This window comes from Hydra viridissima, unplaced genomic scaffold (genome assembly GCF_058129835.1).
Source record: "Hydra viridissima isolate aposymbiotic clone 2 unplaced genomic scaffold, HvirCarnegie_v1 scaffold_3, whole genome shotgun sequence".
Taxonomy (NCBI): domain Eukaryota; kingdom Metazoa; phylum Cnidaria; class Hydrozoa; order Anthoathecata; family Hydridae; genus Hydra; species Hydra viridissima.
Genome location: NW_028324302.1, coordinates 16643518 through 16667969, shown reverse-complemented (window position 1 = coordinate 16667969; position 24452 = coordinate 16643518). Strand labels below are relative to the sequence as shown.

The window sequence follows — 24452 nt, the reverse complement described above, 5'->3', positions numbered from 1 at the left end:
CTTAAACAGGTCAGCAGTTGCTTGATAGAGTTTTTGGAAGAGTGGGATAGTATAACACAAGATGATATCACAACCCATGTCCTAAGCTAATCTATAAGGATTGCAGATTGTCCCTCTGCTTATGCTTTTTTGTGATGTTGTTACGTATACTTCTCACCTTCATAAAAAGAGATACTTATGAAGTGTCACTGTTAAAGAGTAAGAAACTTTTGGGCCAACCTCAAAAAGTCTTTGTTTAATAATCTTTATTCTTTAGTGATCAAGAAATTAAAACTTTTTTTTCTGATAATAACTTATTTTTTCTGATTATATATATATATATATATATATATATATATATATATATATATATATATATATATATATATATATATATATATATATATATATATATGCCAACCAGAAATGACGCAATGATAAACCAAAGCAAGCAAAAAAATTTAAAACTTTAGAACCTTGCTTCACTTTTCCGGAACTTTTGTGAAGTTAGACATCTTGTTAATATATATTATTGGCTTTACCATCTGAAAAAAATCCTCGCAAAACGGTTTCCTGTAAATGACATCAAGTAGACCACACGAAGAAAGAAGAAAATTGAAAAACGTTAAAATCTCCAAAGCTTAAAAGCTCTGATCTTGAAAGCTTAAAAGACCAAAAAATCTCCAGTGCTTGAAAGCTCGTTGAAAACTTCCTGCTAAGGTTGCACGTAACTTAGTCACATGGGTGAAGTCCCTACAAAGAAGCAATTTCACTTACAAATGACGTCAAACTAATGTTTTGAAAATGTGTTGTCTTCTTTGGAACTTTTTTTCAAGTTTTGGAACTTCGTCGGTAGAACTGCGATTATGTGGCTTTTCAATATTTATCATATATTTTGCTACTGGTTTAGCATTAGCAATAGTATGATTTTTTTAAATCATTTTTAGCAGCCGGATATAAATATCTACATGCATATATATATATATATATATATATATATATATATATATATATATATATATATATATATATATATATATATATATATATATATATATATATATATATATATATATATATATATAGACACATATATATACATACATCCATACAATATAGACTTTTATAAAATATATTTCACTTTTAGCGATTCAAGGGTATTATAGACAAGTTGCTTGTCTGGGGGACAACGCGCTGTTTGACTTAAACAAATTGCACTTAGAATCATTTATAAAAGGATCAAAAGTTATTTGGACGAAAGCTGGAAAGCAAGTCTTTCAACAAAGACGCGTTCAGTTTAACGAAAATGGCTCTATGATAATATTTGGAGTTAACTTGAATGACTGCGGGATTTACAACTTGACTTTGCAGTCATCTGAATACACAAAAACATTTTTGTTTGAGCTGGTAGTTCCAGGTATCTATTAGACTTACATTTTTCAATTTGAGTTGAAAAGGATAAAAAAGATCACTTAAATAACTTTATGCGTGATCACATTATAAGTGTAAGCATCCGTTGTTATGTTAAACAGATACCCGATTGGAACTTCGGACAACGAGTAAAATCTATGTGAAAAAAGGGAGTAACATCTCCATTGAAGTAATGGCAAACGTTTATGGAAAATCTGAATGGAATTTCAGAAATAAATTGGATGAAAAAAGTGCTTTGCAGCTTATCGATGTTGACGGAAGCAATAACGTTAATGGGAGCATTTTAAAAATTAAACACGTTTCACTGAACCATGAAGGTTTCTATGAATACGTTTACAAAGTAGATCAATGCTCTTCAAGAATTGAGGTGGAAGTCATTGTCTTCACTGGTGAGTGTTTGATTTTGAGTTTTACTTAAATGAGAACCTGCTGCATTTCTTAAAAACTTGCGACAGCCTAAATTTCCATATGTAAATAACTTTGTTTTTTCTGTTTAAAATAAAAATCTTTTTCGTTTTAAGGTCAAGTTCTTGATTTTTGGAAGTGCATTTGCTCGCGATATAAAGACAATGTCGTCTTGTTGCTATCCTTTCTCATTTTGGCATTTTGGGTGCATCATAGAGAAATTGGTTTGCGTGAACTGGCTAAGGAACAATGCAAAAACAATTTATAAAGAAGTTGCTTTATATTTAAATTTAAGACAGGTTTTTAAAATTGCTTTCAAGATAAGGTTTTAGAAAATTATCTATTCAAGTTTATAAACTTTTTCTTTTTTTTTAAATTTTATGAAAATTATTTTAAAAAAATAATCCTATTTCACCTTCTTTTTGATTTGTTTTTTTTTTTATAAATTGTAAAATTACACATTAGATTTTTTAATTATTTTTTTCTATTCCTATTTTTACTTTTTTGTAAATTGTTTTGATAAAAAGATGGTTTTTACTTTTTTAAGTTTACTTTTGATTTCAGCAATCTAATGTTAAAGATCTGCACGAATTTGCTTATGTCCATACTTTATGTCCATACTTTATGTCCATACTTTATGTCCATACTTTATGTCCATACTTTATGTCCATACTTATGTCCATACTTTATGTCCATACTTTATGTCCATACTTTATGTCCATACTTTATATCCATATTGACTCAAACTAGACTCAAACCTAACTTGTTTCCCTTTTTAACTATATTAGTTTCCCAATCCAAAATCAAACCATACATTTAAATCTAATGTAAAAAAAAAAAAAAAATAGTAATAATAACGATCAGGTCAATAACTAACGAGCTGAACCTAAATCAACCGCGCCAAAGTTTAAATAAAGCAACCGCGCTTGTATTTTTGGAACTGTGCTTAATTTCGATAAACTAAAGGGGGAGAAAAAAAATTAATTTCAGTCACTTTGATTCAACCAAACAAATCTCAAACAATCAAATTAAATTTTAATCATAGAAAAAAGAACTTGATAAAGTTAAAACTAATAAAAATATTAAAGTAGTGCAACAACGAATATATGTTCGTAAAAAATTTTAGTGAAAAATTTCATAAACTACTATTAAAATAAAAGCACTTGCCTGCATTATTGCCTACAAAATTGCAGAAGGTAAACTTATTATTTCTAATGCTAAATAGTCAATGCTACGTTGCGTTCATGTCTTATTTGATTCCCACCCTTCCTATTGGTCACATATATTTAGTTGGTGGTTTTAAGCGAGTTGTGTTTTGATTACTTTGCGGTGTAATTGAACTGTATATAAGATTCGCTTTTTTTAGGTAGATGTGGCTTGTTACAGCTTTGTAAGTGATGAGATTTGTTATTTGGTTTTTATTAAACTTTTTGCTGTTTGGGAAGAAGGAAATTTCTGAGTCATAAGAACTTTTAAGTTTGTACTAGAGATGGGGGGTAATTTAAATCGATAATTTATTCACTGAGGAAAATCATTTGTTTTAAACTATTTAAACCTTCATAAGTTTGTTTAGTAGTTTAAAATCTATTGTTATTCTTAAATTATTAGCACCTGAATAAATCTAAATGACTTTTGAACTACGAAAATTATTCTATTATTTGTAAAATTTATTACACATTAACCTAATTTATTGCAGTTAGAAAATTTTATTGCAACCATTGTAATTTTAACATTAGCCAGACTTCCCTATTTTTTCTTATTTAGCGCTGATACATATTGTACACGAAAATGAATCATTTGATTGCTGTTGTATTTGCTGTGACATTTTTCCAATGTACATTTTGTGCCGATAAAGTAAGTTTTAATATGGTCTATTACCTTCTGCATACCGTCCGTTCACTATTAAAAAAAGGTCGAATTTAGGTAGATTTCGACCTTTGAACTCTATTGACATTTAATAAGTGCAACAAGCTTCTTTAATATAAAAATTTCATTATGTAAAATAGATTTTTTTTTTTTTATTTCTTGTGATTTGTTGGATTATTTTGTTTGAAAATTTTTTGAGAAATATTCAGACACTCCAACAAGTAATTACCGTGGGGTGACCTAACAAAGTCCTTTGCTAGAAAAAAATTTAGTTATTTATCTAACTAGATATCTAGTTAAAACAACAGAGTTATTTTCCGCAAATGTTTCTTTAATATATACGAAATTTGTGATTTCTTAAATTAGGACTTTCTTAAAGCATAGGACTTTGTTAGGTCACACCAAGGTTGTTTCAGTGACTTTTTAAACGTTTTATCAAATGAAGACCATTTAATGACTCATTTAGTGGCACATAAACTATTAATTGAGGGTTTGCAGCTTTTGATATTTACTACAACAAGATAATGATAATTTAATTGATACATTACCGAGCAATTAAGTAAAATAACAATTCAGCTTGTAATATAGAAAATTATTATAAATTTATCAAAACAAATGTCGTAAAGTATTAAAATAAAGAATTAAATATATAATTGAATAATGTCATTTTATAATATTTACAAATGTAACTTTTTAAAAAGTTATTAGAAAATGTATGTAAAATGGGAAATGAGAACTGAAGATACAGATTTTAATATTCTTTTACAAATCCATATGAGGCTATCATGCATTACTTTTATTATTTTTTTGTTATTAAGGTTTCAGACAATGCATGTGGAAAATCTGTGGGATGTTTTCGTCTACCAGCCAACTGTAAAAGCGCCGATTGCGACGTCTTTATAACGTATATTTATAGAAAAAACCTTGATTCTTTTGATATAACTCTCTCATCCAAGCATAAATGGGTTGCTTTTGCTCAAGCTAAAGAGCTTAAAAAAGAGGCAATGGTAACTGTTCTGGAACTAATTTCTTTCAGTTTTGCTTTTTTTTTTTTTTTTTTTTTTCTAGATATAAAAAGAAACAATGTAGCTTATGAAAACTTTTCTTACTTTAGAGCGGCATAAAAGGCGAGGCATGTCTTAATAAGAATGGTGCTGTTCACTTAGTAAGTTTAAGTGCGACTAAAAATGAATCTCCTAGCTTTAAAGCTACTTCAAGCCGCGTTTTAAACCCATTAACAATGAAAACGAATAGAGGAGTTTTTTGTAAATACAGCCGAAAAGCGAGTGATCGAGATGATTTCATGACCTCGCTCGAAACAAAAGTCTACGTTTTTTATGCGTTTGGGGACAACTTTCAACCAAACGGTTATCCCGCGTATCACGGTCATGGTAAAAACGGTCATTCGGTACAAGCCATTGATCTAAAAAATAATTTGGTATCATTTTAATTTAAAAATTCGTGTTCTGATTGGATTATATTAACTTTCTTTTTATGTAACATTTGATGAGTCTACTTTGATTAAAAATTATGTTTGTTCTCTTAAACTTTGTAGAAAGAAATTTTGTTCTTAAATTTGGTAGAAAGTCAATTTAGTTGTGATGTGCCAACAAAGTAATTTTATCGACAACAGGAAAAAAACAGACATGATACAGTTCTCAACTTTTGAGAAATACGGATTTTAAAGTTTAAAAATGTCTTATTTTTTCTTAGGATGATATTAAGTGCTCTTTACTGCATAAGTGATTTTTAAATTTCTTTGCACAGAAAGATGCTTGAGTGTGCTCAAAACCATACAATATAAAAAAATCACGCAATGAATTTATCGCGTTATTATGAAAACCATAGAAAATTATTGTTATAAAATGTCGTTTATAACAAATTGTGGCCGACTCCACTTAATAAACCAGATAAATGAACACAAGTGGGAAAATAAACGCACTTTCAAATAATTACTGAAAGCTTAAATCATCTAACACATTTTAACTGGTCAATAATTAATTACACTGAGAAGCTCAGTTTTTGTTAAGTTGATCCAACACGTTTTTTTGCAAAATTTATTTCTTTTAACTAAGCATCAGTCTCGTAGGTACGATACAACCATCAACAACACTCTGAAGTTGGTATCGGAAAAATCCATCCTTCCGATTCCAATGCGTATTCTGCATTGGAATCGTAGGACGGGTATCGTAAAAAATGACCGATCCAGTGACCACACGATACTTTTCTTACCGAGACTCTGATGCTTAGTTCTAACCTTCAGTTTTTCTCCACTAAATCAGTTTTTATTTCTGGACAATTTCGATGTAATTCTTTGCGCGTGTATTTCTAAGAATGCTCTTGATAACGTCTAAATACCAACCATTCTTTTCTAATTCTGACATTGTTTCAATAAAATTTTCTATTTCAAATAGCTGCTGAATCTATGAACCATCCAATACACAAGCATTGATTTTTTTAAGTCAAAGTGCAAAGTAAAAACCATAAAAAATGGCAAAAAATATAAAACTTTGGGAACGACCACCATTGTGAATTGTGGTGAGGAAACATTTTGTTTTTTGAGTTTTTATGGTTTTTTTGAACTTTGTTAACTTTTGTTTCTTGATTCTATATTTTAGCTTATCTTTTATTTACTTGACTGTATAAATATGTCTACGTTTGTATATCTTTGAGTGACGTCTTGTCTTAATCGTCGTGCTTCTTACTTTTCTGCCTCATAAAACTCCCTTTTCCGAAGGAAACCGTCCCATGATTTTTAAAGTAAATTAAGGAGTCTTGAGCGCTTTGCTGTTGATGCGTTGGTGCAGAATATTAAGGTAGACATTATCGTAATCTGGATTGTAGTTGTTGGCTTTTTATCTTTAGTTGAGTATTATCAAATATATTTATCAAATACCTTTATTATATAAAGTTTTATTTATTTCATATATATATATATATATATATATATATATATATATATATATTCTGATATATTTATTAAATTCATTGTTAAATATATATAAGTATAACTATTAAGTTGTACTCTCGCGTGCTTTATACAAGATTGAGGGAAGGGGGGGGGGTTTGGAATAAAAAGGGTGGGTAGGAATTTATTCTTGAATCTAATAAACTGGGGGTTGATATTTATATTGATGTATTGATATTGATATGAGGGCGAAGGATTTTGTCTCAAAATATAATAGGCGGGGGTTTCTTTAAGAAAGGGACCTCTCGAGTTCTAATAAGAGGAGGGAGCAATGAATCCCTCCAACGTACAAAAAGGATTTCCCAGAAAAAAACAGGTTCATTATTTCGGAGTTTTCAGAAACCGATAGCTCTTTTTTAAACTTTTACAAAGTTTGCCTAAACCATTTTTTTCTTCTAAAATATATTTATCTCGGTCAGTTCATGAAACCTTCCTATCTGACGCCATATTACAATATACGTATTTTTAATAAATAATTTCAATTTATCGTCAGCCTATAATAAAAACCTCGTATGTCCCAATTAACATTTTTTACAGAACACGCGTAAAACAATTTAATTCTCGGGTGGCCTGCGGTCAAAAGCGCATTTTTTAACATCGGTTCTATTGTCGTTCCGATAGGATTTAATATGCTTATATAAGTTTTATAGAACGGTGAGGAATAAACCAAAAGCTCATTTTCGACAAATCGAATTATACGAGATTTTTTACAAGTCAACGATTTTTAAAGCCTAAGTATATTAAAGCGAGAGTATATTAAATGGTATATTTAACATTATTTTTTAATATTTCTATGCTTAATTATTGATGTGGTGATACTATGTAAGCTTTCGAAATACTACACTACCTCCTGTTTCAATGACGTGTTATATGTCAAAAAATTGGATGTAAATTTTTAAATTTCTAAAATATTTAAAGGTTTTTTTTTCAAGATGGCTTTACCCAGCTGGTACTCTCAGCAGTTTCTAACGCAAGACATACAGGCCATACATTATATAATCTGTATTCTTTGCTTTTATTTGAGTTTCTTTTTTTCTATAAGAGCCACCACACCGCAATTAATAAGAAAACTTCGCGACAGTATACCCAGGTCCTTTTAAAATCTAAAAAATATCCTAGGATTACAAATAACAATGTTTAAAGTACCAATAATAATTGTTGTATGGTGGCGTATTGATATACAGCTCTCCATAATATGATAGAAAAAGAAAGTTAAAAAAAAAATTTAGAGGGAAATTAGATTTTACTAAGGCCAACTTGAAATATCATAACCCTGATAAATCCATCCTTCGGGAATTATTATGAAGATTTTATGTTTTTACCAGATTAATTTTATGTAATAAAATCAACTCTGTCTAATTCCCACATCCACCCCCCCTAAGTAATACGGGTACAAATTAACATTCTGACTTTTTCCCATTTGTAAGGTAATTTTAAACGTTCTATTTACTTATGAGAACAATTTTCCGTTCTAACTTGCTGCCGCATTTGTTTAAAAAACTTGCGTTTTTTTTAAATAAATCTCAAAGCTATTATATCTGAGGGTCGTTTCATAAAATATCATTGATAATTGAAGCCTATTTGTGTGAAATCTATAATATAAAACCAAATGTTTTTAGAAAAATGTTTGTTGTCGGTTGATAAATTAAATTCTAAAAAGGTTTGCAGCAGTTTTTTTTATGAATAGCATTAAAACAGTTATAGATTTTTTAAACTTTTATCGATTTCTTAAACTTGTTGAAGTTTTAAAATAACTTTTAACTATAATCTGACCTTTAAATTAATGTTTACAAATATTTAATAATATATTTTTTTTATTTGAGTACAAATTTTTGCTTATGAAACTTCTTTTTCCGTCTTCATTTCTTTTTCTATAAGAAAAAAAAAAAAAAATTAAAAATTTAATGTTAACAAGATTTAAATAAAGTTTTTTAGTTAATTTACTATTATTAATGTGGTCTTTATTTTTATCTATGTAGTTTTGTTGCGGTGATTGTTATTTACATAGTGGTCGTTGTTATATATGTTGTTATTCGTGTGGTGGTCGTTGTTTTTATGTGGTTTTTGTTGTTATTTATGTAATAGAAACTTACCACAAGATCCATGATGAACAAACTCAATATTTGATTGGGTTTCACAAGCATCAATTTCCATTAAGCATCTGTTATCGTAACTTTTTCCATTTGAAGCACAAATCAATTCATAGTTAAAAGGGCATCCTTTGCTGCATCGCTCTAAAAAAAAAAAAAATTAAAACTGATTTTTTTATCTTTTTGGGGATCTCATCTGATGAATTTTCTTAAAATTTTCTGAATAATTAGATTTTTTTTAAAGTTTGGTAATGTTTTTCCATTAGATGACTTTTAGAAAACTTAAACAAACATGACTTGTATCTTAAATAAGGATAACTAATATCAATTGTTGTACGAAACGCGTTGCGTTGCAACATTTGAGAGCTTACGATAAGAAAACTGCAACGGCAATTTCTACACTTTATGATAAATATTTGACAGTAGGCATGCGCAATGAATGGGATTCCCTGAAATGCCGTTTTAAAACTTTTTACGCTACGTCAAAACGTTGAAATTCGTGTTTTCTGAAAACGGCTTATAAATGGATCAAAGTAGTACTTGCTCCAAAAGTGTAACAAAGTAATTATTTAATTTCTGATACAAATTTAGGATATATAAATAAGTATAAATACATAAATATATATATCTATCGAGTATCATATCGAGTAGTCTACATGGGCAGGAAAACCGTTTTAAAAAAATACACAGTGCTTCTACCGGAGTAACTTTAAACCCGTTATAACATACAAACTCTTGAGGAAGTTGAAGTACATCGAGTAAGCGATATATATCACTACGTAGAAATCTAAATTCACTTTTGCATTCATCATCAGACATGATTTCTAAACAAAATTGCTTATAACTTCGAAACAGTAAATCTGGATTCTTAGACAAATGTAATTTGTACAGTAGTAAAAATTCCTCGTCGTCTATGATTTTGATTCTAATGCAAGTAATAAACTATTTCTAACATTTCTTAAAGAAGCCATTTTTAAATTTTTTTTTGTTTATTTCAAGGTATTTTCTTTTCTTTGAAGCGGAAATTCGTAACTAATTTTATTGGAATACCGCAACTGCAAGTCGCAACCGCTCGATCCAGACCTTCGTCGTCTCCGTTGCCGTTGCAGTTTTCATATCGTAAGCTCTCTATTAAGGGCAAAGCTTGACTTGGGGGGCTCTCCTTCCTCTTTCAAATTATCAGAACACCAATCACAAAATCCCAAAAAATTATTGATTTTTAAAAAAATCAATAAATTTTCAACTAGTTAATCTAATATTTATCTTTTTTTTTTATCAAGAAACTATGTAATAAATATTTAAATATATAGGAAAAATGTCGGAAAATCAAATGATAATTAAAAAATATAGAAAAAATGATAATTTTCCGGACAATTTTTATCTAAAAAAAAAAAAAAAATCAAAACCATCAAATCGTCCTTTATTATTTGTGAATCACCGTAACAAATGGTCTTTTTACCTTCTTCTTGAGAATATGCAAAGAGCAAAATAAAAGCGATCAGATATTTCATTATAATAGTACGAATAGACTTCGTATTTCGTGCTCGTTTTAGAATCGCTGTATTTTTTTATTTTATTTGTTTACATAGCTGCACTAAGCCAATAGAGATGTTCAGAACGTTTTAAGTTACTATGATTTTATATTGAACAAGAAATTCGAAGTCAAGTTTTTGTTTTTATTGATTTAATTTTTTGTTCTGTAAACAAAAAGTTCGAATGCTTTGGGTTTCGTTTTACTTTGTAAATATTAATCTAAGTTTTCACTTTCAACGTCATAAATTTTTTTTTTTTTTTTTTTCACTCAGTTAAACTAAAATCTTGGTATATTTTTTCACACTAAAACTCGAAAATGCATCGGTTCACTTCACATTTGAAGACAGTTTTTTACGAAGCGTTATTTAGGTTGTTCACAAATGTAACCTATCGAAACCATGGTTGTTTAAGATAAAAGTTCGCATAATTAAGTAACGGTCTATCGTTTTACGAAACGTATTTCTTCTTCGGCATTTCACCTTCTTCGTGTAGCTTTTAGCGCAGCTGGATTGAAAAGTTTTAAACAAAACAAACTTGGTATTAATTTATACTCACTGACACATGGATTAAATTAGCGCCATGATTTCTCTCTTCATTGTGCTACACAACGCTTGTTATTTTTTTATTATAGCGTTTCCGTACGTCGAAGCCATCACTGAAGAGACACTGCAAAAGTTAAAAGACAATTTTTTAAATAACCCTATGGAAGACTGGATTTACAAAGATCATTACTTAACATTGAAACAGCTGGGGCTGCACTATTTAGAAGTTAATCGTTCAATTCGATATCCACGACAGCCATCTAGTCGAGTGCAAAATGCTCTCTATCGATCGTTAAACGGTGAAAATATGAATGTAGCAATATTAGGTGGCTCTATATCAGCAGGAGCAACTCTTTTTAAAGATAACAATGAACATAAAATTTTTTTTTATGCATTACAAGATTATTGGAATAAAACAGTAACCCCCCTAACCGGTTCGAAAATGATTATTCAGAATTATGCAATAGGTGCAACAGGGAGTGATTTTTATTCTTATTGCCTCGATAACTATGTTCAAGGTAATGCAACGGACTTAGTAATTTGGGAGTTATCTGCTAACGACTACCATAGATTTGATAATAGAGATGTTCCGCCTACTTTGCCTCTGGAGATATTAACGAGGAGTGTTATGCGCTTAAAACGGAAACCAGCGTTGATTTATGCACATTTTTTTCGCGGTAAAGATTATCGAAAAGAATTAGAGTGTAACAACCTAGAGTCAGATGGGGCGAACTACTTATCTAGGTATTATCATGTTCCATCAATCAGCTGGAAAAAATTGATTTGCCGCAAGCTTCTATTAAACGAGCAAAAAATGTTTAATAAATTGTTTGCTCAAGATTCTTCACATCCTAGTTTGCTTGGTCACGCGCAAATGGGATTTCTACTTATTCATCTAATCCGCAAATTATTTATTCAGGTTATTGACGGTATCCTTTCTAAAATATCTCAAGAAGTTTTAGTACAACCAGCAACTTTAAATCTTGAACCGGCTGTTGTAGAGCCAATGCTCAAACCAGTCTTTACTAAAACAGAGTTAGTTGCAAATGATCCACTCTGCTTTACCTTTAACTTGCCAAGTAATGGCCAAACGCCATACAACTTAAAGAAAATTCTGAAAGTCGTTCGAAATGATGGTTACGTCATTTCAACAGCTCACGGTTTCATAATAAGAAAAGACAAAACAGAAGGCTTACGCACCAAATTACCTAACAAAGAGCTTCACATCCAAATTAATGTTCCAACGCATTCGCAATTTCCATCAAAAGAATGGATGATCTTAATCGGCTCATATTCGAATTTTGGAGGAGCTATTTTTTTCATAGACAATAAATTGAGTCGTATCATAGAAACGGAAAAATACGCATACGGTAGTATAGTAGCAGCGGTCGCAACTAAAGTAAAACCTGGGAGACACGATCTCATTATTAAGTCATTAAAGTCTGGATTTTTTATATCATCTGTAATGCTGGGGTAGGTTTCTGCACCGCGATTGGTTTTTTTCTATGTAAGTTTTAAACAGAATCACTAAAAATGAAACACACATTTCTCAAGACATGAATATAGAACATAGAATATTGTTTGTATATATAAATATCTAATTTTCTAAGTTTATTTTGTTAACGCAGAACAAATTTGTTACTCTTTTATGTAAAATTATTTAATGTCAAAATTTGTTCAGACAAAATAATAGCAGTTAGTTAAAATATAACAGATCTAAAATAACAAACTTTTGTACAGTTCGTTCCACGCTAAATTATCCTGTAAATCAACAAACGGTAACGGAATGGGCTAATTTTTTTACTATTAATAGTATTTAATAACAAAAAATCAAAAGAAATCGCAAAAAATTACAAGAAATCGCAAAAAATCACAAGAAATCACAAGAAATCACAAGAAATCACAAGAAATCACAAGAAATCACAAGAAATCACAAGAAATCACAAGAAATCACAAGAAATCACAAGAAATTACAAGAAATTTGAAAATCATAAGTGACAAAGTTAAAAGTAAAACGCCATACATTTTTTCAAATTTTTAACAAAATCAAGTGAAAATTAAAAAAACTTTTCGTAGAGTTTCCGAAAAGTAATAATTTTATTGTATTTTATCATTTTCCCTTTCGTTGTTACGAATGGTCAAAATAAACGTTGAAATTACTTCCTGAGCAATCAAATATGTATATTAGGAGTATCTAATATTGGGGAAATACTGCAAGCTACTTGTCATCAACTTACTTAGAAAAGATTAAGGAGTTTAAGCGTTTCTTGTAAAACTAACAATTTCCACCGACAACTTCTTTTATGGCGCTCTAAGCTCCAAAGAAAAGTTAGAGAATGGTATATCGAATCTACACAATCACCGTTTGTCTTTATTTAAAATAGTCTTCAAAAAGAAATTATCAATATGCGAAAAGTGACATTGAATAATTTTAAGAAAAATGTAAAAAGCTCTTTACTTTAAGGTTTTTACTATTGAACATGTAGAACTGTGAGAGTCAACTTAGTTCGAACATAACATCTATTTCATATTTACGGTAGTTTAATTCTTTTATTTATCTCGCCAATCCATGTAATTGACAACTGCACTGATGCGTTGAAAAGCAGGTTGGTACGCTCATATGAAATGCGCAGTACTCATATAGTGTGTTTGCACTTGTAACCAAAATGTTATTTTGCTTGCGATTGCTAATGAATGGGATATAACCTGAATGATTATAAAAAATAATACGGCATTTGTATATGATCAAAAAATAATCCAATTCCGTTACAACGAATTGTCTAATCGCCAGATTTGATGTAGAATCCCAGTGGGCATGCGTCGTCCGCGCGACGTCCATAAGACGTCTGTTAGACGTCCAGACGTCCTTAGCACGTCCGTGGGACGTCGTGCGGACGACGCATGCCCACTGGGATGAATTCAACGTACAAACCATGGTTTAACGGGTAATGACAAAAAAATGAGAATGTATTTAAAAGGTCATAACTCATTTATTTTTAAAGATTTTTTTCAAATCAAAAAAGTATTAAGAAGAGGATTTTTAAAATATTTACTTATTTTTATAACTCCATTTCTACGAGTAGGGGAGAACCTTAATGAATGGGACGATTATTGAATGGGACAAACTCAGATTCTTATAGAAGCATCGATGTAAGGATATTCAAATTTCTGTAACAAAGAGTGATAGAAACAAGAATTCAACTGACCGACTCATCCATCCTATTGCGCTATGACTGTAATGACATTCGATGTTATTGTGTTTTCGAATGTAAAAAGTAATTTTTAAATATGTTTTTGTTTTTCTAATTTTGCAGCGATTTTTGAAGTTATGGAAAATAAAATTCCATGTTTAAATAGAAAGCAGTCTCTAGTACAACAGTGTGTAAAACATTCAAGCTTAAATAATGGTGTTTTTGGTGTGACTAATCATTTTTGGATAAAGTGATGTGCATATTGAATGGGACAAAATACTACTTATTAAATGAATTTAATAAGGTATTATTCAAAGCTCAGCAGAGGGATGCTGCAGTCCCTTATTTTTACTCCCATGGGTAATGGGTATTATTTACACACTTTTATACTGCAGCATTTTACTTAAATAAAAATAACTAAATATAATATTCTAAAATGAGAAAGTTCTACTTTGATTGAAATTTAATCAAAGTTAAAGGTTTAAAGTTACAAATATTTTTTGTGCGGTCTTTACATATGTATCTATCTATATACACACTAAAAAAAAAAGGTATAATAGAGGTATGTTATTCTACCCGAAGGTAGAAACTAATATTTTTAGGGTAGAATAATCGTTTCTTAAGTTTAAGCGGTTAAAATGGTAGAAAGTTCTACCCCTGAAGAGTTTTCTACCTTTGCGTTAGATGTCACCAGAATGCGGCTCGCAAACCATAAATTTCTTTATTTTTATGAAAAGCTCTTAACTTAAAAATAAACAAAGGTGAGAATAAATAAATGTATTTTATAGTTTATAAAATTTATTTTTCATTGGTTTTTATATTAACCAAAAAAACTTAAAAAAAAAAACAACTTAGCCATATAAAAAAACAAATTAATTATATTATTACTAGATTTATAGCTGCACCTGGTTTTAATGATACATGCGGCATTGTAACATGTTACTGCAGTTAAAGATTTCAAATTTCGGTATGGAGTATTATTGTCAAGTTGAGTTTTGCAGAAAAGGGTTTTATAATGCACGAGGGTTAATCAATCACATGATGCTGCAGCATGGTCATGAAAAACATCTGAATTTGTTGTGTAGTTTAGATGGTTGTGTTTATTGCTATAACACTGTTAATACATATAGATGTCATGTTTTAAAATTTCATCAGTCTCATCTAGTTTCCGTAACTTCCGATAAACTAAGTTTATCTAAAGATAGAGAAGAAAATGTTGAAAATATTGTGGAAGTGGAAGCAGAAAACATAGCAATTATTGAAAGTGTGGATGAAAATGCAAAAAAATTAATGACAGAATTTTCTGATTTTTTAGAATCTTTTGGAAACAATTTATGTATAACACAGCTGCAGTTGCGCGAAAAACACATGCTGCCACTTTCAACAGCTTCTTCAATATGTAATAAAATTAAATGTTTGCTTGATTTGTTCCAGAACAGTATTGTATCATTAACAAGAAAAAGGCTTAAAGCGCTAAATATTGAATCAGATGAGGACTCTGTGTTGAATCAATTATTATCATTTTCCTCAATTTATGACAGTGTCTCTCAACTGTTTGCAACTGATCATCTTAGAAAATTATATATGCTAAATAACCTTGAGTTTGTTTCCCCAAAAGAACTTGATGTCCAGACTAATGAATTTCATCAAGTAACTGAAAGTCTTGGTGGTTCTAACAATGTAATAAACAATGAAACATTGCCTTTGCCTGTTATAGTAGCAAACACAGATAATAATATTTATGCAATAGAAAATGAAAAAAATCTTAAAAAAAATAAAAAAGTTGGTTATTATATTCCAATTCTTCAAACTTTGAAAACCTATCTTCAAAAAGATGATATATGGGCTAGTTGTGAAAGGAACCGTTTAAAGACAGTTAAAAGTGATGGCATTATGCGAGATTATTCTGATGGTACACATTTTAAATCCTTAAATGGTAATAGCAACAATTTTATTCGTTTACATTTGTATAATGATGAGTTAGAAATCTGTAATGCACTTGGAAGCAGAAGGGGTACTCACAAGGTTTCAATTTTTTATTTTATAGTTGGAAATATTGAAACTCATTTATGGACAAACCTTGACCATATTCACTTGGTATTAGTTGCACAATATAGTGCTGTCAAAATGTATGGATATGATAGAATTTTAAATAAACTAAGGAATGATGTTAAATTGCTTGAGATAGATGGGCTTGATTTAAATATTCTTGGCAAAATTGAACACATCAATGGTACTATTGTTACATTCTCTGGAGATAACTTATCCTCTCATTTTTTTAGTGGTTTTTCTACTTGCTTCTCATCTGGTAGAGTTTGTCGTTACTGCATGATTTCGTTTAAGTTTCTTTCAAAAGTTCATTCAGAATCTTCATGCCAGTTGAGAACATTAGATTTACATAATTATCATATTCAAGAAGTAAAGACAGATAAATCACTCAGTGGTGTGTATGGTGTTTACAGCCATTGTTCTTTATCTAGTTTGCAGTATTTCAATGCAATTGAATGTTTCCCGCCTGACTTTATGCATGATGGACTAGAAGGGCTTTTGAGTGTGAATTTTTCAATTGTTGTGAGAAATCTTATCAAAGAAAATTTATTCACTATTATTCAGTTGAAAGAAGAAATAGCGAACTTCAAGTATGGCATTCCAGATATTAGTGATAAACCTGCTATATCATGTGTTCCAAAAAATTTGGCAGCATCTAATAAAGCAATCCATGGAAAAGCAGTGGAGCGATGGTCACTATTTCATTTTTTACCCATATTTGTCAGTCGTCTTGTAAAAAATCATGATATACTCCTAAACAATAACTTTTGGCAGCTTCATTTGCTTTGTCGACAAATTGTGCAAATCATTTTGGCACCAGAAATTGATATAAATTGGATCCCTATTCTTGAGCATCTGATTCAAAGACATCATTCTCTACTTGAGCAAATTAGCCCAGTATCATTTATACCTAAAATACATTTTTTAGTACATTATCCTAGATTACTATTGCATTTTGGACCTTTGCGACACCTCTGGGTAATGAGATTTGAAGCTAAACATCAATATTTTAAACAAATTGCACGTCGTGTTAAAACTTTTAAAAATATAACATTTACTTTGGCACAACGACATGAAATACGCAAGTGCGTTATGAATTTTGGACGAAGCCCATACTATAAGGGTCCAGAAATTTTAAGTTGTCAAAAAATATTATCTATACATTCACTTCCATTTGAACTTATTGATGCCATAAAAAAAAATTTGTTAATACCCATCAAGTAAATCAACATGAGCAGTTTATATCTACTACAAAACTTAGAATTAATGGACAGATCTTTTATACAAGTACAAGTATTATTTGTCAAATAAAAGGTTGCGATGACATGCCTTTATTTGGAAAAGTTGAATATATATTATTGTTTCAAGGTACTTGGATTATTGGCTGTGTGTTGCAAATGGTAAAACAATATATAGAGTTTGTGGATTTTTACAATATAGAGCAGTCCAACAATTGGGTTGTGGTAATACCTGGTGAACAAGCCAATCATCCGTCTATGGGTTCCTATTTTGTTAATAATCAGGAAGGCATTTTATTTCGTCATTGTGTTTGCATAAAGGATGAATAAGAAAATTAAAACATAACTTATTAAAATTTAGTTTTTACAAATATTTATACTTTTAGTTTTATATATTTTACTTCGGTGGGTGTCTGCCAGATAAGGAAAAGTCTGGTAATTCAGATATCTGCAAAGAAAAAAAAAAAAAATCATGGAGCAATTTGGGAAATTAGGTAATTAAAAAAAAATCAGGGTAATTTACCTTAAAATATTGGCAGACACCCTTATAAACTTATTTGCAGTTTTGAATTTACTTAAACTTGTATTTAATTAGTTTGATGATAATGCTTTTTTGGTATTTTCTGTTTTAATTTACTATACTATTTATAATTTACTAGTTTAATCTAGTTTTATAAAGATCTTGCGGAAAAAAAATTATTATAAATGTTTTATTATTTTAAAGTTTTTCATAATTCAAAGTGATCAAATTTAAAATGCCTCTTTTCAAGATCTGGTCTGGTGATCGCTTAGTAAAAAAGGCAGTTATTGCTGAAGATTTTGATATGCTGAAAGTGAAGGGTAAGAAATTTTATAATACTATAACATTATAAATACATTATTTTAAGTAATCATGTTGAGAGTTAATCCTAAAAAATATAAATTTAACTACTCTTATTAAATTAATTTTTCAATTTTAATTCCAGTGTTTGAGAAGTTCCAATTTTCACCTGCTAAAATTGTTGTAAATAGTGATGGAACAGAAATAGATGAAAGTGATGTTTTACTCAGTCTTTCGGGTGAAGTGTTGTTAGCTCTTCGTGATGGTGAAGAATGGCAAGTTTACAGTGTGTTTTTATTATTAATGGTATTAGTACATTTAATTATTAAAATGCAGAGTATTTAAAAAAGACTACGTGTTGATTAGATTTTTTTATTTATTTTTATTTTTGTAGGCTTCAAAATTGTTGCAAGAGAAAAATTTTTGTTTTTAAGAAAAGTTCATCAATTATCCTTTGGATTATAATGGACTTTTTGCTTCTTTTTTTTTCTTGGCCTTTAGTGAAAAAAATTTTTAAACTGTTTTGATTTTGTAATTGCAATTTTTTGCTTGTTTTTGGTGTAAAAATAAAATTCTATCTTATAACGCCTTATTCAATCATTTATGCTTTAAGTTACGTTATAAATAGGTAATAAAGTTATAAATATTATGTTATTTATTGCTAAATAGTTTATATTGCATAGATTCTGTAACTGTCACAACGCACAGTGACTCAAAACAGCAAAAAAATGGTAATAAACCCCTCACAACTTTTCTATAAGTTAAGTGCCCTTTTTTAAATAATATTAAATTGCAATAATTTTTTATTTCAAAAGTATAAATAATTGTTTCATAAAACTTTTATTTTGTATTTTATAGTTAAAAGAAGTAAAAAAATTTGATATTATTTTCAAAGAAATCTGAAAAATGTGAGATTTTTATTTAACTAAAATAGAGTATTTTTAATTTAAATAAAAGTGCATATTTATTTTAAAGATAATCTTTTGGCTCTATATATTTCAACTTTACTCAAAAGTAAAAAAAAGTCTAATTTTTTTGTTAAAATTTAAAGACTTTTCTAAAGAAAAGGTTGCAAGTAATTGTATTTTTTCTGTTTATATATCAGCTAAAAAAATATTCCACCGAGTTCCAAAAATATATACATTTTTTCTAGTTAATTAACATTTCTACTTTTAAATTATAAAGGGATTACTGCGGTCTCCTGCGGTATTGGAAGTTATTAAAGAAATAAAAATGTTGATAAACACTTAAAAACCTCGTTTTCCGCCATTTTTAAAAGTATTTATTATTTTGATAGGTACAACATGTTTGAAAAAGCTTGACTGAACAACTTTAGTATTTCCTATAATATAAAGTTAACTTAGTAAAATAGTGTTATTACAGGATGTAACAATGTGACAATTGTTAAAGCCATTACAAAATAAAATTTTAAACAGTGTAAAGTAAAAAAATATATAATGTAATTTAAAATGTTTCTGATTTATTAGTTTTATTATATTGATGGTTCTTAAAAACAATAACAATGAAAAGATTAGATCTTATCCCAAAGATACGTGAACTAGGAGTGGATAAATTAAGATTATGGAAGGATTTACTTAATGAAATAAAAAATACTGAAGAAATTCGCAAAGAAAACTTAAATAAAGTAAAGGTTGCTTTAGTTATATTTATTTCAAAGGTGAAGAGAAAACTAACACAATGTGGACGAAATTATGATACATTTATACAAAAAGAAAATCGCTGGCTTCAAAGAAACGTTATGAACAATAAAAATTGTCATTTTGGTTCTGGAAGGCCCCATAAGCAATGGAATGTTCTTGGAGAGCAAAGCAAAAGAAAAAAAATAAAAGAACTAGCCACTGAACATCATGAAGCTCTATTTTTAGCTTCTGCAAAAAGTGCAAATGCTGCTGGAGAAAAAAAAAAAGCTTCTTTTTTAAAAAACAATATCTCAAATCTTTTAGAGAGAAAAAGTTGATAAAACTTTGGATAAAACCTTTCCCATCATTATGAGTGTAGAGGAAGCTCTTGCATTAAAAATGAACACTGATCTCAGCGATAAACAATATCAAATGATCAGAAACTCAGCTCTTGTTCACAATGTACATATTTATCCTACCTTGCACGATATTTTGGTGGAAAAATTGAAATGTTATCCTGAGAATATACATTTTTCTAAAATTTCTGCAAAGTGTACTCTTCAAAGCATGTTAGATCACACTGTGAGTAGAATAACTGAAATGATTGATATGCCTAATTGTGGTCAAGGTAACGAAATATTTGGAGTTTTATATGGAAAGATTGGTTTTGATGGAGCATCAAGCCAAAGTGTTTGTAAACAGAAATACTTTGAAACAAGCATCACAAGTATAGAACTTAAGAGTGAAGAAAATCTTTTTAGTACAGCTTTTGTGCCTTTATTGCTCAAAGTAAAAGATGGCGAAATTTGGAAAAATGCAAATCCTTCAAGTTGTCACTTTTGTAGACCTCTTCATCTACAATATAAAAAAGAGAGTCCAATTTTATCCAGAGAAGAAGAATCAGATCTAAAAAATCAAATAAATACCTTAAAGACGTTTTGCAAAGTTTTTGATATTGCAGGAAGAAAGGTGACCTTTAATATCAGCTATAGAGTTGATCTTACAATGTTTGATAATAAAGTAGTTAATGCACTTACAGAGACAAAATCCACTCAATCCTGCAATGTTTGCAATGCTAAACCCAACGAAATGAACAATATTGATTTATTAAAAGCAAAAACTGAGAATGAGTCAGCCTTGGGGCTTGGAATTTCAGCTTTGCATTGCTGGATAAAATGCTTGGAATTTATTCTTCATTTGAGTTATAAAATTGAAATTAAAAAGTATAAGCCAAAAACAATTGAGGAAAAATTATCTGTAGACTTAAAAAAAAAACAGATTCAGGAACTCTTCAGGGAACGGTTAAGCTTATATGTTGACATGCCTAAAACTGGGTCTGGAAATACCAATGACGGCAATACTGCCAGAAGAGCATTTAAAAATAGTAAAGCTTTTTCTGAAATTACTAAAGTTGATTGTGATATAATTGAAAGATTGCATAATATTCTCATAACCATATCTTGTGGATATTCTATTAATATCAATGAATTAGATTTATACTGCACTGAAACAGCTAAACGTATAGTGAGTTTGTACAACTGGTATGTTATGCCTCCCACTGTACATAAACTGCTGCTTCATAGTTCTTCCATATCACATAAATTACCTTTACCAGTCGGGGTATATTCGGAAGATGCACTGGAGAGTTTAAATAAACAGATAAGAAATTCTAGACTTAAGCACACGGCAAAAATTTCAAGGTTAAATACAATGATGAATCAGATGCACTACCTTCTAGTAAGATCAGATCCAAAAGTATCAAGCATATCTTTTAGAAAACATAAGAGCTATTGAGGAAAACCGTTACCAGATGAAGTTATTAAATTAATTGTAATGTAAATAATAAAATCAATGTAATAAATTCAGTTTTTTTTTCTCTATGTATCAACCTCTTTTAAAAACCATTTTTATAAAAATATCAATTAGAGTAATATATCAAGATAATGTGTTTGTCTTGAAGATTCTAAAACTTGAAAAAAAAAATTTTTGTACGCGTATAGTCACCTTAAACGCGCGTATACACGCATAAGCGCGCGTTATACGCCTCGAAGCTACGCATAAAAAAAAAATTTATTAATAAATTTGAAATCTTTGACCCAAAAATTATTATTTTGATATATAACATTATTGATTTACGATTTATGTCAAATTTTATTTAATTTTTACCGTTTTTTGATCGTTCTGAGTCACTGTGCAACGTCTCCTGAAAAATTACCATCGTGTATTCAGTCATTGTCTTCTTCACCACTTTTGCTGTTACAGGAAGGTGAATCTAGTAGCACTGAGCATATGCTTAATACGTCTGGACTCAAGACATTCCCAACAGTATACTCTCTACCAATGCTTCCAAAGCACTTAACAGCAGCACTAGAGAAAGCCTCCTCTAAAGCGGATCTAGATGTGTCGAGTGAACGACAGTTAATTAGAATTGTTTATGATGATCTGCTGCAATATTCTTTGTAAGTTGTAATTTTTTTGAACAATTGATCTTTTTTTTTTTTTTCTTTTTTTTTTAGTTGTAAAAGGAAAATTTCAATAAAAATTCCTAATATTTTGGGGAACAATAACAATAAAAATTGCCAATATTGCAAAAATGTGGTATAAAAATTCTTCTGGCTAATGTCTGATATATATATATATATATATATATATATATATATATATATATATATATATATATATATATATATATATATATACACACATACATATATACATATATATACACATGCACACATATATATATAGAGAGAGTTTTTTTGTTTAAAGTCTTTTTTTTTACCTACATACATGATTGCTTGGACTATCTCCGACTGCTCTACTACTGGGTTATACAAAAATAAATTTTTGGCTTTTTAGATATCCAACCTCTCTGATGTATCAGGCTGTATGTCAAGCTATTGTGCGAACCTATCCTAAGTTACAAGATAGAATTGTATTTTTACGTCAAAAGGCATCAAAGCCTTATGTAAGTTTTGCAAAACTGTGTTTTATTTTGTATGAAGCTTTAGTATAAAAACATATGTAGTGCTTTTAAAAACTGTTTGATATTTAATAAGGGATAATATATGCATTTGGCTAAGAAATATATATATATATATATATATATATATATATATACACACACAGTAATATATATATATATATATATATATTACTGTGTGTATGTATATATGTAAATTAAAATTAATTATCTATAATTAATTTCAATAAGTAATTTCTTTCAAGGCAACATGGTTAGACAGCTTAAAAACAAGATTCAAGTCTGAAAGGTCTAAAATGCATAATGTACCTTCAGTGCAAGAGCATAAAAAGTTTGGTACAACGCTGAAAAGAAAGCAACTTTATATTGAATGTGCAGTAACTCCAAAACAGAAGCGGTCAGAGGTAAGTATCTCAGAGATCAGTCATTTAAATTCTGTACTATTTAATATATGGTTATAAAAAACTAAAAAGTAGTATCCTTTTTTTTAATTTTATTAAATTTTTAAAGATGCAAACAAACTCTATGGAGGATTTGCTAAGCTGCATTGCTCACAAAGAAACCATTTCAAATGAGTTAAAAAAAAGTCTTCCTGATATGTCAAAGGTTAGAGATCGAATGGCAAAGACCTTTGTACATAGAAGGAGAATAATACTTAATTCTACCACAACACAAATACTAGAAGAGTATCCAGCATTAAAGATTGCTTCAGAGGTGTGTTTTAACTTGAGTTTATAAATCAATGGAGTAAGAATAACTCATAGTTGATAAATCTTAATATGTATAATTATATTTTGTAGCTGTTAGAAGAGGTAAATCTCATAACTGGAAATGAAGGAACCAGTAAAATAAACCAGTTCTTTACAGCTGAAAGATCTATAAAGATACTGGAGATGGCCAAGTCGGGGAAAAGAAATGCCAAAAATAATGAATTGGTGACTAACATTGTGGCTGCCATAGGATCTGAGTCTAATGTCAATATTGAAGGTTTATAATATATCTGTTTGTCTTTAATTTATTTTGTGTTTATTTACGTAAAAAAGTTATAAATATTTTTAGCACAGCAGATAAGAGCATCGATGTTGTGCTTGCCCGCCATGTTTGGTGAAAAAATTGAAAGAAAAAAAAGTATCAATAGTGTTTTGAAGCTACCATTCTTCAATGAGGCTTATGATTTTTCGATTTTTAAAGTGTTTTTTTTTTACTTTTGTCAATATAGATGTAATATTTAAATTGACAATTCTGATTTTTTTAGGAATCATCTCTAAGCACACCAACAATAAGAATCACTTGTTCAAATCAAGCCAATATTCTGCATTTTGAAGATGTGCATATAGCAATCTACCTCGATGGTTTAGTTATTTGTAACGTTCAATCCATCGATGAAGCATTAAAAGTCTTGATAGCATCTTATTGGGTTTTTGAAATAGCCTTCGATCCGCGACTGCAAAAAACATTGACATTTCTAGCCAACTATATTTGTGGACTTAGTGAGTTCCGTGTCAGTCCACCGGTTCAGCGATTGCTGAACAAATTGCTGTAAACTTATTATAATAATCAAAATAGTTTTTTTTTTAAATGTGTTGTTTTCACTGTCGTTGTAAATTTTTAAATCTTAACAAAAGCAAAAAAAAATATGCAAAAAGCAAAAAAATATTAAAAAAACTAAGCCTGCCTTTAAGGGTGGAGGAAAATACCTTACATATAGGGGTATAAT

The 24452-nt window shown here is 29.4% G+C and overlaps 6 protein-coding genes across 13 annotated transcripts; 5 read left to right on the top strand and 1 right to left on the bottom strand.

Moving 5' to 3' along the window:
- The first annotated feature begins 720 nt into the window (after positions 1-720).
- On the top strand, positions 721-2660 carry LOC149891211 (uncharacterized). Its single transcript, XM_090082838.1, has 4 exons — positions 721-900; positions 1127-1396; positions 1512-1799; positions 1932-2660. The coding sequence occupies exons 1-4, from the start codon at positions 846-848 to the stop codon at positions 2081-2083; spliced, it is 765 nt and encodes a 254-aa protein (XP_089938964.1). The 5' UTR covers positions 721-845; the 3' UTR covers positions 2084-2660.
- Positions 2661-3532: 872 nt separating this feature from the next.
- LOC145180685 (uncharacterized) lies at positions 3533-5256 on the top strand. Its single transcript, XM_090082844.1, has 3 exons — positions 3533-3669; positions 4500-4688; positions 4796-5256. Exons 1-3 carry the CDS (start codon positions 3604-3606, stop codon positions 5129-5131), a joined length of 591 nt encoding a protein of 196 aa, XP_089938970.1. The 5' UTR covers positions 3533-3603; the 3' UTR covers positions 5132-5256.
- Positions 5257-6097: 841 nt separating this feature from the next.
- LOC145202325 (uncharacterized) lies at positions 6098-12744 on the top strand. Of its 2 annotated transcripts, none has more exons than XM_090082830.1 (2): positions 6098-6219; positions 10904-12744. In XM_090082830.1, the coding sequence occupies exon 2, from the start codon at positions 10975-10977 to the stop codon at positions 12289-12291; it is 1317 nt and encodes a 438-aa protein (XP_089938956.1). In that variant the 5' UTR covers positions 6098-6219; positions 10904-10974; the 3' UTR covers positions 12292-12744. The 2 variants fall into 2 exon arrangements, with proteins under 2 accessions (XP_089938956.1, XP_089938957.1); XM_090082831.1 differs by lacking the exon at positions 6098-6219 and adding an exon at positions 6483-6497.
- Positions 8436-10359, bottom strand: LOC145202326 (turripeptide OL11-like). Its single transcript, XM_090082846.1, has 3 exons — positions 10199-10359; positions 8743-8883; positions 8436-8520 (listed from the first exon to the last, which is right to left on the bottom strand). The coding sequence occupies exons 1-3, from the start codon at positions 10248-10250 to the stop codon at positions 8486-8488; spliced, it is 228 nt and encodes a 75-aa protein (XP_089938972.1). The 5' UTR covers positions 10251-10359; the 3' UTR covers positions 8436-8485.
- Positions 12745-14619: 1875 nt separating the features above from the next.
- Positions 14620-17627, top strand: LOC149891210 (uncharacterized). Of its 2 annotated transcripts, none has more exons than XM_090082814.1 (2): positions 14620-14766; positions 14905-17627. In XM_090082814.1, the coding sequence occupies exon 2, from the start codon at positions 14927-14929 to the stop codon at positions 17276-17278; it is 2352 nt and encodes a 783-aa protein (XP_089938940.1). In that variant the 5' UTR covers positions 14620-14766; positions 14905-14926; the 3' UTR covers positions 17279-17627. The 2 variants fall into 2 exon arrangements, with proteins under 2 accessions (XP_089938940.1, XP_089938939.1); XM_090082813.1 differs by having other exon boundaries at positions 14621-14766; positions 14897-17627.
- On the top strand, positions 17566-24314 carry LOC149891209 (sterile alpha motif domain-containing protein 3-like). Of its 6 annotated transcripts, none has more exons than XM_090082825.1 (9): positions 17566-18132; positions 18258-18398; positions 22015-22211; positions 22612-22720; positions 22981-23139; positions 23246-23449; positions 23536-23722; positions 23795-23863; positions 23991-24314. In XM_090082825.1, the coding sequence occupies exons 2-9, from the start codon at positions 18375-18377 to the stop codon at positions 24056-24058; spliced, it is 1017 nt and encodes a 338-aa protein (XP_089938951.1). In that variant the 5' UTR covers positions 17566-18132; positions 18258-18374; the 3' UTR covers positions 24059-24314. The 6 variants fall into 6 exon arrangements, 5 of the variants coding, with proteins under 5 accessions (XP_089938951.1, XP_089938952.1, XP_089938953.1 ...); XM_090082827.1 differs by having other exon boundaries at positions 17924-18132; positions 18258-18402; positions 21939-22211; positions 23795-23874; XM_090082823.1 differs by having other exon boundaries at positions 17928-18132; positions 18258-18418.
- Positions 24315-24452: the final 138 nt, after the last annotated feature.

Excerpts from the sequence above, each read along its gene's own strand:
- LOC149891211 (XM_090082838.1), top strand. The coding sequence starts at position 846 with ATGTGGCTTTTCAATATTTATCATATATTTTGCTACTGGTTTAGCATT. Across the intron at positions 901-1,126 it reads CTGGTTTAGCATTAGCAATA|CGATTCAAGGGTATTATAGA; the intron begins GTATGATTTTTT and ends TTTCACTTTTAG. Across the intron at positions 1,800-1,931 it reads GGAAGTCATTGTCTTCACTG|GTCAAGTTCTTGATTTTTGG; the intron begins GTGAGTGTTTGA and ends TTTCGTTTTAAG.
- LOC145180685 (XM_090082844.1), top strand. The coding sequence starts at position 3,604 with ATGAATCATTTGATTGCTGTTGTATTTGCTGTGACATTTTTCCAATGT. Across the intron at positions 3,670-4,499 it reads GTACATTTTGTGCCGATAAA|GTTTCAGACAATGCATGTGG; the intron begins GTAAGTTTTAAT and ends TTTGTTATTAAG. Across the intron at positions 4,689-4,795 it reads AGCTTAAAAAAGAGGCAATG|AGCGGCATAAAAGGCGAGGC; the intron begins GTAACTGTTCTG and ends TTCTTACTTTAG.
- LOC145202326 (XM_090082846.1), bottom strand. The coding sequence starts at position 10,250 with ATGAAATATCTGATCGCTTTTATTTTGCTCTTTGCATATTCTCAAGAA. Across the intron at positions 8,884-10,198 it reads TGCATATTCTCAAGAAGAAG|AGCGATGCAGCAAAGGATGC; the intron begins GTAAAAAGACCA and ends TTTTTTTTTTAG. Across the intron at positions 8,521-8,742 it reads TGTTCATCATGGATCTTGTG|AAAAAGAAATGAAGACGGAA; the intron begins GTAAGTTTCTAT and ends TTTTTCTTATAG.
- LOC145202325 (XM_090082830.1), top strand. The coding sequence starts at position 10,975 with ATGGAAGACTGGATTTACAAAGATCATTACTTAACATTGAAACAGCTG.
- LOC149891210 (XM_090082814.1), top strand. The coding sequence starts at position 14,927 with ATGCGGCATTGTAACATGTTACTGCAGTTAAAGATTTCAAATTTCGGT.
- LOC149891209 (XM_090082827.1), top strand. The coding sequence starts at position 18,048 with ATGCCTCTTTTCAAGATCTGGTCTGGTGATCGCTTAGTAAAAAAGGCA. Across the intron at positions 18,403-21,938 it reads GAATGGCAAGTTTACAGTGT|TCACTGTGCAACGTCTCCTG; the intron begins GTTTTTATTATT and ends GATCGTTCTGAG. Across the intron at positions 23,875-23,990 it reads GAAAAAAAAGTATCAATAGT|GAATCATCTCTAAGCACACC; the intron begins GTTTTGAAGCTA and ends TGATTTTTTTAG.